At 44.4% G+C, this 19,041-nt stretch overlaps 1 protein-coding gene across 2 annotated transcripts in view; it reads right to left on the bottom strand.

Annotated features, from left to right (window-relative positions):
* Positions 1-7,475, bottom strand: part of LOC139815726 (uncharacterized) — a 118,667-nt gene extending 111,192 nt beyond the window's left edge. For both annotated transcript variants that reach the window (XM_071782822.1, XM_071782826.1), the window contains exons 1-2: positions 7,202-7,475; positions 1,109-1,335 (exon numbers count right to left, since the gene is read on the bottom strand). In XM_071782822.1, the coding sequence (XP_071638923.1) occupies positions 1,109-1,157 (49 nt within the window). In that variant the 5' untranslated portion in view covers positions 1,158-1,335; positions 7,202-7,475. The remainder of the gene's footprint in view (positions 1-1,108; positions 1,336-7,201) is intronic.
* Between the last annotated feature and the right edge of the window lie 11,566 nt (positions 7,476-19,041).

Genomic DNA, 19,041 nt, shown 5'->3' with positions numbered 1-19,041 from the left:
AGCTTCCACCATTTTTTCTAACTCTCAATCGTCCGTATCAAAGAAAAAAAATGTTTTCCGTTTTCTCGTTAATCTGAGCTTTCTCGTTTTCCGATAACTAATCAAGGACTCCTTTTAAAAGAGAAGATCAAACGCGCATCGATCGATCGATCGAATACCATGCGCACCGCGAGTACTAGATAGCAGTCTGGAGCACCACCCACGAAGCGGCTACTTAGCATGAACGACCAGCCAGGAGGTACCTACCTATCTATCTGACAAGGTTAACTAATACAGCTTCTACCGATCGCGCGCGGTCTCTTGATTAGAAATACGTCGATAAATCAGAGAAAGGAGAGACGCGCGAGAGAGCCCCATGCATATCGGAGATAGCCACGAAGGAGGAAGGCAAAGGGAAGAAAAGGACGAAGGAAAGACGCAGAACCCAGCATTCCATGTAATTGTCCCGCTTATATGCTCATAGCTTAAACAGTTCGACAGACATACGTAAAGACGGTTGAGTGAGCTGTGTAAATCCGGGAAATTATAGTAGTTAACGGATAAATCATTGACTAACGCCAACATTATCCATAAATGCTAGTAAAACGAAAATCAGTATTCATTAACTACAAAATACTCTATTGATATATCGGAATATTGGAATTTTGTGTAGTTCCATTTATTATTTATTCGCGTGTTTCAACGCGCTTTATAATATAGTATGGAGAATCGTTAATTACATAATCTCATTTAATATTAAAAAAAAAAACACTGAAACCTTCGAACTATCTTACGGTATTTCTTCTAATGGCCGCGTTAACAGATGTACCGCTCGTTGCACCCGCTCTTCATGCAAGCAAGCGCAGTTTCGCGCGGCCGTAACAAGATAATTAAATAAATATAATCAACGATAAACGCGCGCTACCTTTCAAGTCGTCATTTAATTGGACGTTACGCCTGTCAAAGCACGTTGCTTCCGTTGCAGCGGAGTGCTACGTGTTGCATTGTTGCGTCATATCAGCGAAAAGGAAGAAATCCAGATCTCTGATTTTTCCTATCCTACATCTTTTCTGAGCGAAGAGAGAAAGAGAGAGAAGAGCAAAAGGTTGAGATTATGTTGGTTTCTTACCTCTGTATCGATCTGGAAGGAAACCAAAATCCCAATCGAGGCCGAACATGCTCGTAAAAAATGTAATGCCACTTTACACTGATATCGAGTTCTATGCGAAGTGTAAAATAATTACACTCGTCGAAATATTCCAAAACGTTTATAAAAATAAACTCGATAATTGAGTCACTTAAACGAACGTATGCAATTCTTCAAGCTCCACAAGAAATTTGAGAAACAACCATATCCTATTAATATATCGTAAACAATTATTTATGAATTAGGGAATAGTGAGAGAGGCAATATCGGAGCCATGCGCAGTAATTATTGCGCAATCAAAATATAGTCAATAAGATAAAATATATTAGTCAACACATATTCGGACGTTTCGACACTTTCTTTGTGTCATCTTCAGCGTGTAAACAAAATTAATATACATGAAAGTTGCAAATGATGTAAAATTAACGGTCAAAAGCGATAAAATGATATAGTCGATCGGTCGACAATACTTTGAAAAAACGAATAACACATTTTTCAACCTGCGTGCGTAATAATAATAAACTAAGTATAGGCTCTCCTGAATAAATCAAATAGGGAATAGTGAGAAAGGCAATATCGGAGCCACGCGCAGTAATTATTGCACAATCAAAATATAGTCAATAAGATAAAATATATTAGTCAACACATATTCGGACGTTTCGACATTTTCTTTGTGTCATCTTCACCGTGTAAACAAAATTAATATACATGAAAAATACAAACAATGTAAAATTAACGGTCAAAAGCGATAAAATGATAGTCGATCGGTCGACAATACTTTAAAAAAACGAATAACGCATTTGTCAGCCTGCGTGTAATAATAATTTAATTATTTATGATTAGAAGAGAATTTATAAAATATTTTTTTCACAAATGATATGATCCACAAATCTATATAACGTAGTCTAAATGATTATTTCGCGATAAAGGCAATATATCTGACCAACGCGATTTCACCGCGATCGTTATCGATCGTATCGTCATTTCCGTGCTTTTTCCGTCATCTTTCTTTTTATCGTTTGCGTTTCTCGTCGTCGCGGGACTAGACGGGATATACACAGGACGAGCGCATAATCGTCCGCGCGGCCTGGAAAGGCCGACGCGATCGCGCGCAGTCGAGATTCCGCTCGTTCTTACGCGGCGAGAGCATATATACGAGAGGCCATAGATTACTGTTTTATGCCGCGATGAAACTATCTCTAGGCTAGGTGCGGCCTGGCACGTTCGCCTGCCCAGGCCGACGAAAAGGAAAAAGCCACCGCAGATTTCCCTCGCGCCTCTCCACGGAACCGTTCAGCCGCGGCGGCAAGCAAGCTATACGCTTCGTAACGCTCCGGGCCGGTAACGCGCGCGCAGGTACCATTGGCGGCGCGGCGCCGCGGTTTCAAACTTGAGGCCGCGGTTGCGTTCCTTTATCACGATGGTTTTGCCATCACGCCGCTAGAAAGGAACGCGGCCTCGTGCACTTACCCGCGGATCATAAAGCACGCCGTAACCGTACTATTCGCACAATGTGCCGTAGGTCTCGCCGATATCCGGTGTGTGAAGTCGGAAAAGGGTTCACGAGGACGAAGAGCGTACGAATGTTTAACCTAGCAATAAAAATCGATTGCTACGCGGAGCATACAACACAATCACGACAAATGCGAAATCTGATAAAGATATCACATATATCTGATAAAAGTTAGCATCAGATATTTAAATTTCTGAATTATAATAGCGATGAAAGGAAATGTTGATAGAAGGTAGAATGACAAGGATGTTTCTGTCGTTTCAAAAACTAAGAACGAGATATTTTGCTTAATACTCGTAATAGCATAAATAATTTTAACGAGATAATCCAACATCGCCGATCAGGTAATGTATCACTTAAAATCAACTGCTGGACCTAAACGATCCCCGACAGTTTATAACTTTAATTGTGGCGAAATATCAATGCGTAATATTGTGCGCTTTTTAGACGAGAAAATCACTTTACGAAACAAGTACAGTTAAACCAATCGATCCGTGAATTCCAACGCGAAGGAAAACACGTCGAGAGAACGAAACGCGTCCATCTCTCCCACATAGCTCCGTACGACCGTGAAACAATCGAGTTGCGGGAACGATCGCTCGCGATATAATGGGATTTTCTTTTGTACCGTGACTCACACAAACAACGCGCCTTCGCACAGTCCGTATTGAGAACGAAAGGAATTAGAGCGAACACGAGCGATCGACGTTCCCGTGAAGTTCGCCCTTCGCCACTCGCTACTTGCCACTCGCCCTCTCGCCGTTCTCAATTCTTACATGTTCCCGTTAATAAGGACTTTTTCGTGCCTGCTCGCGCGTGTCACGCACCCGGGACACCTACCCGGCCCTGGTGCCCATTAACTCGGGCAAAAAGCCCGAAAGGAAAGCCGTCCGCGCCCACGTCGGTTATAATATCGCATTTGTATATTAAGCTCGCCGATCGTAAAGTCAAATATTCTCGCGGCTCGCGCAAAGCAGCCCGGTAATTTTCTGCGCGTTAACTCGCGCCCGTTTACGTCCCGCAATTCCGTACTAGAGTTTCACGACTTTTGCTGGACTCAATGCGCGAATGTCACAGATGACTGCGTATCAGCAAACTTTTACATGTATAATTTTTAATATTAATTAATTATAATATATATTAATATTTTTATGAAAACAAGAAATTTTAAAAATACTAATAGTTTTAAAATTTATTTACCATTTCATTAAAAAGAACCCCGCATCTATGTTATAGAAATTGACTTTCGGTGAAATTGGCTGAATTTTCGATACGTTTTAGTTTTCAGATGACTGATCAAAAGTTTTAATAAGCACAACTCTCTGGGAATAATACTATGATCTGTACGTAGGGTCACAGATCATGAATTGAAGATTGCTTCCAGAGAGTTGTACCCATCATTAAAACTTTTTTTTTATTAATCGTCCAAAAACTAAAATATATAAAAAATTCAGCCAAATTCACCGAAAGCCATAAGGTATGTGCGGAGGTTCTTACAATTCTTACAAGATTCCTCGAACGGCTTCGGAATTCTCAGATAATTAAGATTTATACTCGTTTCGATTGAAATCGATCCCGAACAAACAAGATTGGAAGAAAAGGTCAGGTCGAGTACTGAAATCGTCGCGAGAGAAACGTATCGTAACGGATGAAAGACTAAAGACGAGAAAGGAACAAGCACGTGGCGTGGGAGTTCACGGGGATGGAGCGAAGGGAATGAACGAGCACGCGTTGTGGGCGGATCTCAAGAAGGTGGTGGAGGTTAAAGAGGCGGCGTTGGTAGGAGCTACCTCGATAAAACCAGAACTGCGAAGGCATACCGATTTGTATTTCTCTTTTTTTGTGCGAACATACTTTTGTCCGTAACATCAACATTAATTCCCAAATGAACAAAATTATCAAAACTACCGGTAGACCCATATACAGTAACTAATAAAATATCAAAGTATCAATTACCAAAAAGTTCGATGTAGAGAATATGTTTCTGTGCTAAATATCTCCGTCAAGTTTTCGAAATTACAAACCGCGTAGAATAGACGTTGCGATACTTTCCCTTTCCTTGACGCGAAGCTGCCGAAAACTATTAATTTTAGACTCCTCGAAACGTCACCATCCGCTTCTCTGATTACAGGTTATCAAGATGTTCTTTAAAATTTCGATGATCTGCCAGGGTATCCTAGAATTAAGGAAATTACGCTCGGCATGATAATTCAGGAGGTGATGGAGTCGCACATTGAAACCTAATTTACATTTTCCTATGTATTAAGAGATTGAAGAGGCCTGTAATTGGAGTTCGTGGAGTAACGTGTAATTTCTATGCGAGTTTCACCTAACGAGACCTTTCAGGCTCAGGTGGATAAACGCAGGGTTAAGAAACGTTCCGCGAAGCAGGAAATGAAGTACTCGGGTATAGGAACCTCTCTGTGCACCTGCGGATAATGACGTGTCGCGACAATTTTCCAGTTATTATGTCTGCCACGGCGTTTCCGGCGAAATCAACGACAAAAACTAACGAGGCAAACCATAAATCATTCCACGCGTCGCTTCGCGTCGCGTCGCGTCACATCTAGTGGAATCAAATAGCCGCGTTTATTAAGTTAACCCTTTGCAATTCAGCACGATAATAACATAATGCAACCATTCTATTGCATTTTAGACAATTTCGTTGCAATTTATAACCAATTGTATAACTAGGATTCCGATAGAATGCTCGATCTGCACAGAATTTTAACATCTTTCGTTATGCATTTTAAAATATCTTAAATTAAATTAAAATGACAAAAAAAGCACAAAACCATACTCGTACGATCCGTCTCAATCGCGATGATCTACTAATCGCTTTCTACCTTTCTGTCCTTCCGAGGCCGGATTTACATAATGTTAGCACCAACCGCGTCTGATTGCTCGTAATTAGCGACACGTAGCGCGCGCCCACGTCAGGTCACCGATGTATAGAATGAACGAAGAAGGAGAGAACGATCCCCGTTAACGAACCGTGGTGTAAGGTCATACGTGAGCCGGCGCGTGACCCACGATACCTACGCACGTATGCACCCACGCGCGAATGAGATGTATACGCAACCTTCCTCGCCGGGTAATCAAGAGAACGATTCACTCGGTAATTGTAATGCAAACCCAGGCTACCGGCGCGATAGCGACCCTCTTCATTAACGGCGGTATTTACAAATCCGATTCGGGCACCCACAACTAAGTAAATGTCATTGAATACTGTTCAAATCAATTGAATTTATCATTGAATTGTCTACGGAAAAAGTAAACGTTTTGTGAGTCTGGCGAGATATATAGAAAACGCTCGATTCCTGAAATACTGATAAAAAGATCCTTACTTAGAACCTCTCGCAAATAATTGGTTATTAGCTCCCGAGGTCAATCGCGCGCTTCTGCGAAACGTATTTACGGCGCAAATGCGTGTTGCAGAATTATGTCATTACGAGTTAATTTTTCTCCGTTATTTCAGATTCGTTTATGGATCATTAAGCGATTTGCGGGACGGCCGCTGCTCGCGATTCCCTGGAAAGGCGCGCTTGATTGCTCGTCATTCCCACTTTATTTACGATATTATCCGGGAACGTCATCGCTCGGCGTAGGTAATTAAAGCTGCACCCCGAGACGCGGCTCTCATAAGGGGAGACGTCATGTTTATAACGTCAAATGGGATCGTGCACGCCCGTTAAGGCATCTCACGAGGCAACGGAGTAACTAATCACGCGACTATACGCAAATCGATACTAAACGCGTGACACTGACCCTGAGAGGCACACGATAACAGTACGGCTGTCGTTTATAATCGGCGCGACGGATGAATGTCATATGCGCAGGTTCCGTCAGGTCGAGTGAAAGCTTTGACCCAGCCTTTAATGTCGGAAAGGTTGACGGAATTGATCGAAGTCGAGCCGGACGATTTTGAATAGAATAAAAGAGCGTATACTTCGCGGTTCGATACGTATGACGTATAGAATCGATCGAACGTCTTCATCGCGCGGCGCATTCCGTTCACGTTGCCGCGACAACGCGGTTGATTTAACGTCCCCAACTCGGTTACGTGCACGCGATAAAACGAGTTTATTGCTGGCACTCTGAATAATTTATCGTCATTGTCTCCGTCGGGCTACGACCGTAATGTGCAATAATGATTTTCAAAGGGGGGAAAATATTACGCGCGCCGCGCCGTTATTGTGTAGTAATGGCGATTTACGAGCGATTGCCGAGGCATCAGAAGGAGCGTACTCTTGTTAATAGTTAGCAGGATAACTCGGCCGGCAATGCGCGAGATAAAGCGCGCTTACGTGACAATGCGCGTCATCGTTGCGACGACCCGTGACATTAATGACATAGACAATTCACGACGTAAAATTGACCGTACTTTCGGTTAATGTACAGACGTTATAGGAAAAATTGATTTTTTTTAAGTAAAGATACTATTTGACGTCCCGCAGTGAACTGATATCGTTGTTGTTAAATATATTTTTCATTAATTATTTGCAAATAATTACTTTCACTTTTTTTTAGAAAATTCAAAAATAAAATTATCGATCGTTTACCCAGCTTTTTTTCCCTCAACCAATCGTCCTACTTAAAAGCACACACACACACAAGAGCTGTATTATTTTTCAGTATCACGTTCACGACATAATGCGTCTGGAGTTGATGCACTGGCGAAACACTGAGGGTCGATGCGCAGAGACACAAGCACACTCACACCGAGAATACGCAAAGATCCCGCAGTGTCCAAAAATTCGTTTCTCTCGTTCCTATTCGTATTTTTCCCGGACCGCGACTCTCGTCCGTTGCGAGAGCCTCGCACTCGAGTCGGTCACGAAGTAGAGACGGGGCTCTAGGTACGCTTGGTAGTGGTCTGCACGGGGTCTCGAGAGAAGCTGGAAGGGGGATAAGGTCGAAGGTCAGGGCTATGCCATACGACCCGCGACCTCTGACCCTCTCGATCCCTCCGACCCGGCTCCGACCAGCGCGCATTCTCTCTCTCTCCACTCTTTCCTTCTCCTACGTTCTCCTCCTACTACCGCGAGCTGTTTCCTTCTCCTCCGTACCCGCAGCTCCGTTTCTCTCTTTCTCTCTTTCTCTATCTCGCCTTCCTTCCTTTCTTTTTCCTCTCTCAAATGTCAGCTGGCGCGGCAGCCGCACAATACGAGTCATACATGTATGCAAGGCATACGTATGAACAGCGAAAAGTCGACGCACACGAGAAGAACGCGTTCGGGCAGAAATACATAATGCTCCTTCATCTCTTCCAGCTTCTTTCTTTATGACGCTACGTTTGACTTTATTAACAGTCTTTCGTACTCTTAAGACGAGACGGATTTTCGTCTTTTGGCAAAACAAGCGAGATATGATCTTTTAGAATCAATTAGAAAAGTCAACGACACCGAGTATTTCTGATGTATTGTGCGTGGTAAACAAAATCACACAAATGTCAGTACCTTGCGCGTGGTCTCCGTGTTATCGTGACTTACAATTAGCATTAACGTATTTCAATAGCAAATACAAAAGAAGATAAAAAATACAGAAACAATCTATTTAAGTTTCCAAAATAATACTGCTAAGAATATAACGTTTGGAACGCAATTCGTTCACACAAATAACAAAGTCTTAATTGTGTGACTTATTGTTTTAAGTAATATATAATTTCTGACGATCAATGTTAGCAGTTGCGAGCAATTTTCCGAAACGCGATCCTCGCATCTGTTTCGCCGAAGCGATGCCTTCTTTTTACGACGATAACTGCATTTGCTTATCCCGAGCATCCTGGTGCGTGAAAGTGAGCCGCTTAATATGGACGTGTGTGCGGAAGACCCCCGCATTGGACCTCTGAACTATGACCCTCCCGCATCGAGACCATCAGCAGTAGCGAGCCGGTCGGCCGCGGCACGGCCGGCAGGCTCGTGCAGGCTGAAAAATTTCATGCTACGCGCGTGAATGTGGCCAATTACAATCGAAGTGCCCATTATCTCATCAAGACTGTTTCGGCTTTGCCTTCGTCGGCGTGCGATGTGCGCGCCGTTACAAGCGTTAAGATTGATTCATTATGCCCTCCGCTCCAGTCTGTATACGCGAAAGATACACTCGTTAAGACACTTCTTCGGCGCTGCTTTTCCTGCCTCGGCCGTCCGCGGAACGGCCGTTTGCGGCGTCCATCCGTAATTAGGGTGTTACTGCATGGGAGCCCGCATAAAAAATGAGAAATGCGAAATTGAACGTACATTATTCGAAATTAACGCGGAATTAACTCGGAATTAACTTGGTTGCTTGGGGCGAGTTAACATTTTTCTAATGGCCTGGATTAATTAATAAAAAAGTCGAATCGCCTTGGCCGTTGACTCACGACCCCGCATCTAAAGCAATAGCCGCAAGCCGATCGGCTACTTTGATCGGAAGGGAACTTTCGCGCTCTACGCGCGTAATTGTGGCCTATTACTATGGAACTACCCATTACATCATTGCGATTTTTCTCAGTTGCCTTTGATCGCGAAAGGGAGTGGGTTTTAATGTTCTACCTACATAATACGTGTCATTATTTCTGTATTTTTTATATTAAACTCTGAATAAAAAATACTTTAAAACAAATAATTAGTTATGTACGTTAATTACAAATTACAATATTATATGAAACAACAATAAGCTGCTACGTTAAACAATTTTCAAATAGCTAAGAAATATTAATATCTAAATTTAAATTTGATTGCTGAAGTTTTAACTGATATAGCGCTATTTTTATTTTTCCGAAAATTCCAACATCGAATAAATTTATAAGTATATTATTTTTGTCAAAGCAAAATAAAATTAGAATAAAACTAATTATGATAATTCTTTAAATAAATACAGGTGAGACAGTAGCGCAAGTCAGTCTGTAGCCAGACGCCTTGCTCGCGCACAAAAAGATATCTCTCGTCCTTCCTATCTGTGCTTAGTCCTCTCAGTTTCTCACAGACAATACTAATTTATATTATTTATTTTACCCCCGCCGATATTTTCAATATCCGCACAGAGGCTTCGCATCGTGGCTGCCGACGGCGCTAATTTCGAAAACGAAATAAATCGGACCCCGCGAGCATACGCGCTGTAACCTTATTAAACAGGCGATAGCGATTAATACGCCCCTATAAATACTCCCGACCAATATAAATCGCGAAGAAAAGGAAAAAGTGTAGACATGTGCAGAGAGGGATCTTCTCGAGGAATCACACGCACGGGCTCACGCGGCGCGCACGATCGCACGCGCTCGGCAATCTCGCCGATTCTCGAGTTAAGTCACGAAAGCCAGAAGATGGGTAAATCCGCCGTGGAGCGATGAAAAGAAAGAACCTTCCAAGCTTCAACCATGGTTATTACTACCATAATGCAACCTCCGTGTACGATTAATTACGTGGAAGTCCAAGTTAATTTTTCTTTCATCTCAGCATTTTTCTCCACAAAGATTTCCGATAATATATTACCAGTCCTTGTAAACGTTCGATATAAATAAGCTACCAATTTTGTCTGTACACTTGAATCCGAGTGCATGAAACGTTTTATTGATTGCAAGGAAAATGAATTTTTAAATTAAAATTGGATTTGGATATTCCAATATTCGAGAGTATACTCATTCAGTATTTTATATATTCAGCCATCTGCGCGAGAATGTCCAAGACTGTCCCAAGAATCTATATTTACGACACGCAAGCTCTCGGTCCCAAGTTTAAATCCTGCCATCCGGTGTTAATCATATACGGCGAGCTACCACGTAAAAGCACCGGACTTCACGAATTGATGATTCCTAATTAAGGTCCGGCGGCACAATTAATGAGACGCACTCCGTTAATTGCGACGATCAATAAAGATGGGAGGCGGGGGTGAGGAGGGACGGAAGGGCGGTGTCGCTCGATAAATGTTTTCGTGCTACCGTACGTATGTACGCGCTCTACGTGGGCCCACCGTCCGGCCCCCGAGTGTCCCCCAACCCCGCGAAGGGGCCTTCGGAGCGCGCCGCCGGAATTTCTCAATTCGATTTCCGTCCGGAGCGCTCATTAATTGCGGCCAGCTCCTTAAGAGGCGAAACGAAGGTACCGCGCCGCGATGCACTCGAATCGCGCTTTCTTAATTGGATCGCGAGCGCGGTGCATATTCGTTCAACGAGACGGTACAGTTCTTTTTTTATACCCGGCATGTTTTACAAACTCTCTTCCATGAGACGCGATGATCTCACATTCATGCAGAATCATGGACTCGTGTTATAATTTGTACTACTACCACTTCGAAATCGAAATCCTCACAAGAATATCTATCTTCGCAGAAGAGTTAAATCTACAAGTCGCCAGTAAAAAATATTGCAATTGCAATCTGTGAGCAAGTGTCTTTCCTTTAAAACTGTACATATACTTACTCGCACATATAAAAAGTCGGTCGATTCAAAATAAACTTTCGTGCTAATGAGTATTAATCCGAGTGTAGTTATATTAATTCAGTCACAATTCTCCTCATTTCTACGTGTAAGAAATTATTTTACAAATGAGCCTCCTAAATATTACAGTTTTGTAATTATACTTTCCATCAAAATCGTTAAAAAGACAACAATAAAAACTATTTATTTAAAATACACAAATAATCACACAGACTTGTGTCTGTACGAATTGTAATCCGCGATTATATACTGAGATCTTATCTGTCTTCAAAATAGCGGCTCGATAGTACATCTTCGGGATCGGTGAGTGACGTCGAGTGTGCAGAAGCCAATTCACGAGGCGACCGTATCAGAAATTTAAAATCGTCGGCAACGAGAGGCGGGAGGGTGTCTCGTCTGAGGCTGCGCGACAAGTCGGCTTCTTTTTTGACAAGAAGGGATTCCGCTGAATCGAGACGAATAAATTCCGACCGTGACAAAAGAAGGACGCTCTCATGTGAGGCCTAATAGCCTCGGTCTGGCTACCGCGACGGACGAACAGACGGACGGGCAAACCGAATCTCCGTATTCCCTGCTCCTGGAAGCCGCGCACCGAAATAACGAACGGAGCCCGGGGTTCCTGCTTTCCTGCCGCGGCCAATCCGCAGGATCGCGTCGTTTGTCAGGATCCACGCACGCTCGGTCGCTCGGCTTCTCGTCCCGCCAGAGGCAGAAACCAGAGCGGTACGCGATCTTGTCTCGAAACGTTTCGCGGTACCGGCCATGTAAATGAAAAAATGTAAATTGGCCCAATTGCCTTTATGGATCGCGTGGCCCTTCGGCTACGATGGAACGTACCCCTCTGCAGCCTCGAACCCAGAAAAAGAGATTCGCGACTCCGAGTGCACCTGCGTAACGCAGATGCATCTTGGAATTCGGTAGCGCGTTTTACATTCGTCGCGGTTGAAAGCCGAAGATCGAGTTATGGCGTTTAAATTTAAGGTAGTAGCTGTGTTTTTGTACAAAAATTCTCATTATATTTCGCACAAAACGTATAACTTCACGCTTAGAATCATGGCGAAATGTAAAATGTTTTTGTTACGTGCTCGAAGGACATTTTTAAAAGTAGATAATATAAAAACTTGTTTGAAGATCGAAAAAACTTTTTTCGATTAAAAATAAAAATTCAATATATTGATAATGTATTATAAATGAAAAAAATATAAATTTCGCGTTCGCCCTTACCGATCATGGCCTTTCGGCCCTGCGGAACTTCTGGTGGATCGAGAACGGAGGAAAAGGATCTAAAAAGCAGGACTGATCGCGAGAAGGGAGGAGGTGAATGAGAAAAAGAGGGAGACGCGGCCTTTCGCTAGACTGAAGAGACAATGCCATTGTTTTTAGACTTCAAAGGGATCTGACCGCTCGCGAACTGGGCCTTTGCTCTTGCCGTCGCCCCTAAATTCTTCTACGTCAACCCGCGGTCCCCGTAAACCGCGAGTCCCGCTTCGGACCTCTCATTCTCCTTCTTCTCCCGATCCGACCGCCACACGCTCCCTCTTTCCATTCCCTGCATTATGTACGAACGCGGCTCGAGGGGACGTTCGTTAACCCTCCTGAGAAGAACACGAGTTCCGCCCGTACCGTCTTGCAATTCCTCCTTTCCGCGATTCCGTGTCCTTGCGGCGGGATGTTAATCGGGGGCCGCTTAATTGATCGTCTAGAGAGAATGCCAAGGGGACAGTCACGGAACACATATCTCTTGTACTGTCGTTATCGAACAAGTACTCCGAACTTATAGAAATAACGTTTTGTAAATGCTCAACAATTTCAACAGTATAATATCAGAAGAAAAGATATCGTTATCGTTAATAAATGTTTTAAAAACAGCGGCTGTGTCCGAGAGAGTACGACGACCATACTCGACGACCTTATCTGCAACCGCCACTTTTCGTAGATCACGAAAAGCAACCGTGTTTATGACACACATTCGCACGCAACATCGGGAGAAGAGCGGCGCGTTCGGGGAGTTGCATCCGGGGACGAAAGGGACGTGCGAGGCGGACTCGCCGAGGTGCATCCGCAGAAGCCGGCGGGCAAAAGCACGGTAATTGCTACGCTGGCGCGCGCGCGGCCTTCGCTCCAATAAGCTATACCATATGCTCTTGCGAGATGCAACGCGGCGGGGCATGGAGGAGCGCGGCTGCAGCGGCGGCAGCGACGAACGGAAGAAGCGGGTTCTCTCTTGAGAGAGAAAGAAAGTAAGAGAAAAGGAGAGAGAGAGAGAGAGAGAGAGAGAGAGAGAGAGAGAGAGAGAGAGAGAGAGAGAGAGACCTGTGCACTCCCTTCTCTCGCACTGTCCGCTAACGCGAGCGGCACGTACACTCTCCTCTCGCGCGTATGTAAATGCGTATTGTCTTACGTCGCCGATAAAAAGACCTCCGCCGCGCCGGCTGCATTACCGTGGCCCGCAGTATATTAGCCCTTTGATTTATGCCGGATCGCCATATAAGCCCTACAATGTCTTTCGACGAGGCGGAGGTGTACGCGAAGCTTCGATAGCTGCGAGGAGCAAACCATAAAGACGCCGATGTTTCTAGCGTTAGTTTGGGAAATCGTTTCTTCTGAATGAAGTTTCCATTTTCCCTCTGAACACATAAATATTAGTCCCATCTCCCTATAATTAATTAATAAACAATTTATTTTTCTATTTTTTTCATCGTAACTGTTACGTTTTTTCTTTAATTTCTGTAGCGATTCTTTCTTGTATTAGACTTAAGGAAGTATTCGCTACTTTTATTCATAGGCTGCTTTGCCATAGATCGGCATAATAGTTAAATATGCGATTTCTCATATGTATTCGCAAACAAGTTACGCCGCGATAAGTTATTACGCCTTACACGTACACCGACTGTTCTTTATGGAAATATTGATTATCGCAATCTTGATGAATTTCACGTCTGAGAAATGCCGACACCGTACATTTTCCATCTAGTATGTTTCCATCTAGAAACGAGAAATGAGTACGGAATAAGGTATCGTGTGGTGTTTTACGGCTATTGCGGTGCAACGGGGCGCTAAAACTCTTATCTGACTAATTTAAGGTGTACGCTTTTCTTTACTTTCCGAGGCGGATCTACGCCATGCGCTTAACGTCCAATATGGTCGAGAAACGGTACGTGGAACAATACAGGCATAATGCACCCGCGAGTTGATTTGCATGTTCGCGGGAATATCATGCGCGTTTGCATCGTGCAATTAATAAATTTGTCCGACTTTTACATTATTCATAAGACGCGATTCTCGCTCGTCGCTGTTATTACCTTTGGCCTAGCCTTTCCTTTCTTTCGCTTTATACAATGCTTAGAATATCTATATAACGATTGGCGATCCAGGATGAAACCGGTACGAGGATAAGTTTCATCGCATAAATATTTATGTTTAAAGCCAGAGAAAGCTGTTGAAGTCTGATTTTATCTGAATTAACAATCGTAGAAGATTGGCTGTTTTATAAATAACGAAAAAAATATTTTATACTTATTGTCAGTCGTTGCATGTAAGAAACACCAATTGACGCACTTGTAGTTTCACTACAAAAATTAACGGAATGATTGTCATAACGATACTCGGAAAGTCTCATTAGTTAAGGAACAGTAAATTTCTCGTCTGAGAATTTCGCGTGAACAGGAGCTTTACTACATCAACCCAATTCTGTTTTTCGTGCAGAACGCCACGGCGTGTCTCTACAAGTGTGAGACACAGGGAGCCTCGCCGCCTATTGCCGCCTTATAATAAGACAGTATCGCATGAACGAGCGGCATCGGTCTTCGCCACAGAAGGCGGTCTCCGAACAATGGGCCTGAATATCCCGGTTGAGGCCCGCTCCGGCAGCGGCGTTACTTGTAACAAGAACCACTCTCTCGCCGCGCAGAGCAAAGAGACGCGCGCGCGGAGGAGCGTGGACGCGGGGCGTGGATGGAGGAGCAATGCACGCCATATATCAACATCGTACCGATAACGAGGTCCCCAGGAGGCTACCGGTCGTGGAGGACCGACGCGACGACGGCGACGACGACCGGGCTGCCGACTGCCGCGCGGCCGCTTGGGTCGCCGCGCCGCACGAACTCCGCCGTGTTACCGGGATCCCGCTTTCAGGGATCCCCGCTGAGGACTCGGGCGATGAAAAAGCAACGGACGCGTCCCCACGAAACGCCAGACACGTCGCGCAATAATTTACGACGTTTACCGCGTCGGATTCGTTCGAGTCGCGCACTCCGCTATCTTTCAGCATCCGTTCCGATGCAGGCGCAGCTGCAGTTTTCGCGGCCTCCGCTGAGAGAACCGTGAAATTTACTGTCTTCCAAATATTCAGGTAATGTACAATTTTTTGAGTAAAAAAGGCTCCGAGGAACGAGTTCTTGTATATTTCTCGATCGAACAAAAGAAATTCAATTTTCACGAACAATGGTGAAACCGCTCGAGTCAATCATCGACATGGTCAGCGTGGACGATGCATGGCGAGGAAGGGAAGTACGAAACGAAGAAGAACCAGGGGTGAGACGAGGGGTGGACGCGAGAGGGGAAGAGGACAAGGGGCGACAGAGCGGCGAAGTCACCTCGGCGTGGCAAGCAGGCGCCCATTCGCTCGAGCCGGACTCGCGGTGTACCGGGACAAAAAGCCGGTGTTGGTTTAACTGGCTCGCGCGGGTTATGATGAGAAATGTAATTTAAATTATCCACGCTTTTTGTCCGCGACGGTTTTTTTCTGACGTAACAATCACCGACGAGAGCACCGCGCGACGCCGAGTCCTCTGCCCCGCGCCACGGCGCGACGGAGACCAAAATGGTGGAGGAATAAAAGGAGCCGGCGAGGGCCCCCGGCCCCGGCTGGTTCTGATGGAACTCGTCGGGAGAAAGCGAACGCGCGCGAGGGATATCATGGTAGTGCGAAAGAGAGGGAGCGCTCTTCTCCGTGAATGAAATTGTAACTGCCTGCCGCGTAACTACGATAATGCGTTCTCTTACGCAACGCTTCACGATTTCCTGTTGGCAGATGAACGATACACTCGCGCAGGGCTTCGGATCCGGATAAGCGATGCCACGGAATCCCGTGATAACCCGCGCGGCCTAATGACATAAGACGTCACTCAAACATAGGCCTGAGACCTTACTCAAGCTAGATCTAAAAAAAAACTTTGTCCGTTAGAACAATGTGATCGCCGATAGACATCGTGACTCTTTACTATTAAACTTATTTCAATATCGTTATGCGAATAACGGGTATTATTTCGATATTACTAAATTATTATAAATGATCTTGTTTTTAAGTACAACTATCACTGAAACCATTTATCCTAATTTCTCTATGAAACAATTTACATTAAGTATTTCCTGATCCGCAATAGATGCTAAGTTTCACTTGCTTGTTAAGCGCGGCAAGAGCGTCCCCTCGAAACGACATTATGTTAATGATTTTCGCGGAGATACGCAGCGATACCGGCAAGCGCATCAGGAAGTCCTAATGATTACGAATACTAAAACTCAACTTGCGTTTAAAATGGAATCACGCAAGGTGCGTCTCGCGCTTCGCTCTCCTCGCAGATCTGGCGGGCAATTAATTTTTCAAGCCAGAAGCAACATATGCACCGCGTGCTGGGCGTGTAACAGCGCCGGTACTGACCGGTCGCTACTCGCGCGGCCCAGGTAATGGGACTTAATGCAACGTGGAAAAGCTCGTGAATGAGTTGCGTGACACGTAGGAGAGGTTTGCAAGGCCCCCATGCGAAGATCCGCGTGACTCCGCGCGTCTTATAGTACATAGGGAACCTGGACTTCCTGTCCGCGCGCTCACATGTCCGACTCCCAACCATTATAGCATCATCTACTACCGCTCGTCGTTGTGGGAGAGTAAGCATCGCTCACACGTCACGTTATGTGACCGCTCGAGTGAAGGTGGAGACTCCTCATCTTCGTCTCCGTCCTCCTCTCCTTCTCCTATTCCTCTCTTCGGCCTTTTCTTCCGCTCCAATCTCCTCCTCCTTGTTCTCCAACTCTTTCATTCAGCTTTACGTTCCGCCATTCACGAGCGACGCCAGCACTCGTGCACGCTGGCCGCGATTTTCTTGCCAGACGGACGCTCATCCTTTTCGAGAATTGCGCGCGGGAAATAAATTGCGAAGGCAGATTTGTGTCCGGGAACGGCCGCTGACTGGCCGTCACGCAGCCCTCGGCTTTCGGACGTATCGGAATACTCGTGTGAATCGAGACACACCGGCCTAACGTCCGTCCGACATGCCGTTCTACGGCATCGTGTCCGTGTAACGAGTAAAGTACAAGATGCAATGCGTAGGAAGCATCGAGCAGCAAAGAAACTACTATTTATCGTTAAATGATAATTTGGAGTCTGTTATTTACAACGTCCCTAGACCGAGACAAACGGGCTAGTTTTTTGTATGGGCCGGAATTATTCGATTATGGTATTACACAATATGCTTCGTTTCGCGTAATCGCTTCCAAATCTCGTAATATACTGAGCTAAAATAACAATGAAGAGTGAAATATAATAGAGATATCAAGGGGGATTAGAGAGACGGAGATTTGCTATGGGATTACGATACGATCTTAAATCATATTCCAATTGTGTCGCGGTTGACGAGCGTCGGTTACACGTGTAACACTTACGTTTACGACACACACACACCCGTCACAATTATGTTCACGTCAGTGACACGTGGCGCTACAAATTTCATTTTACGATATGTTGACTGCGTCGCGAGAGTAACTACAATGGTCCCATCTACCCTATACGCGCTTATGAGCGATTCGAGTTAGATTTATTACGCTATGAGTTCTTTACGTCTCGAGTGCTTTTCCGTATCGACTAAGCATCATGCGTGATTGCAAACGAGTCAAATCAAATGTGCTTTTAACGACGTGCTGCACTGATATAAATAGCATAAATATTTTCTGCATGCACTCTTTTTCTTTAATAAGCTGCCGATATGTATATATATGTACATGAAGAATAAATATGTTGACTTTTTTCTGTCTAACGTAATCTTATGTCTAATAATAATTTTTATGAGTTGTAGATTTAATAAAATGCTCACATCAGTATGCTTATTTACTGATCGACACACATGATTCAAAACATAAAAACAAAATTGCACTCTTTTGCATCGCCTAAAAGCAATGAACAAAGGAACAAAATAACTGAGGTCAAAATTATTAATCACGATAACCGAAGCTTAGCGTATACGTTAGATTTATTAATGCGCATGACGCGCAATAAAATTATATCTCGGGAGAAACGCATTCCAAAAGCGTTCAGATCGTAATAGAAATTGTGCAAAAACTATATATAATCGTGAAAATAAATCTACCTCCACATACGTCACCGGTAGTTCCTATCAAAGCGAAAAAGAATGATTGATAAGTTTTGAGATATTTCCTCTTTCTCTTGACCGAAAAACGTGAACTTTAGATAGCCGTTTTTCTTCCCGTCTCGCTTTTTCTCTCTTTTCGCCATAAGAGAAAGCCGTCGACACTCTTAATGCAGCACCGTTATAACGTCATTAATAAGGCAGCAATCCGTGGTTTTAGACACGGTAGATGCGAAAAGGGTACCCACGCGAATAAGGGTCGCGGCTAAAGTGCGCCGGTAAATGCGTGCAGCACGTCGACAGGATCGGTCGTTACTTTCAATCAGGCGTTCTCGTTCTCGTACGCGGCGTGTAGCGGTCTGCCGTGGTTTCGAGCGATCACGTACGTAAGAGATTCGACCTGAATGTCTGATATCGTTTTATTCGCCGATCTGATCGGTGACGGTCACGTCATCACCGGGTGTTTACCCATGCGGGACCAGCATCGTTAATTACCGCGACGGTCGCATAACTGGTAGAGTTAATTGCTGCAGCCCAGTATAAGTACAAGTTTAATAACTTCGTGCACTAATTCATATTTTGCCGGACTGTGTAAAGCAAACGAGCTCTTGCTAAAATAGACGAT

The sequence above is a fragment of the Temnothorax longispinosus genome, chromosome 7 (assembly GCF_030848805.1).
Source record: "Temnothorax longispinosus isolate EJ_2023e chromosome 7, Tlon_JGU_v1, whole genome shotgun sequence".
Taxonomy (NCBI): Eukaryota; Metazoa; Arthropoda; class Insecta; order Hymenoptera; family Formicidae; genus Temnothorax; species Temnothorax longispinosus.
The sequence above is the reverse complement of the archived record's forward strand: the minus strand, read 5'-3'. Positions and strand labels throughout refer to the sequence as shown.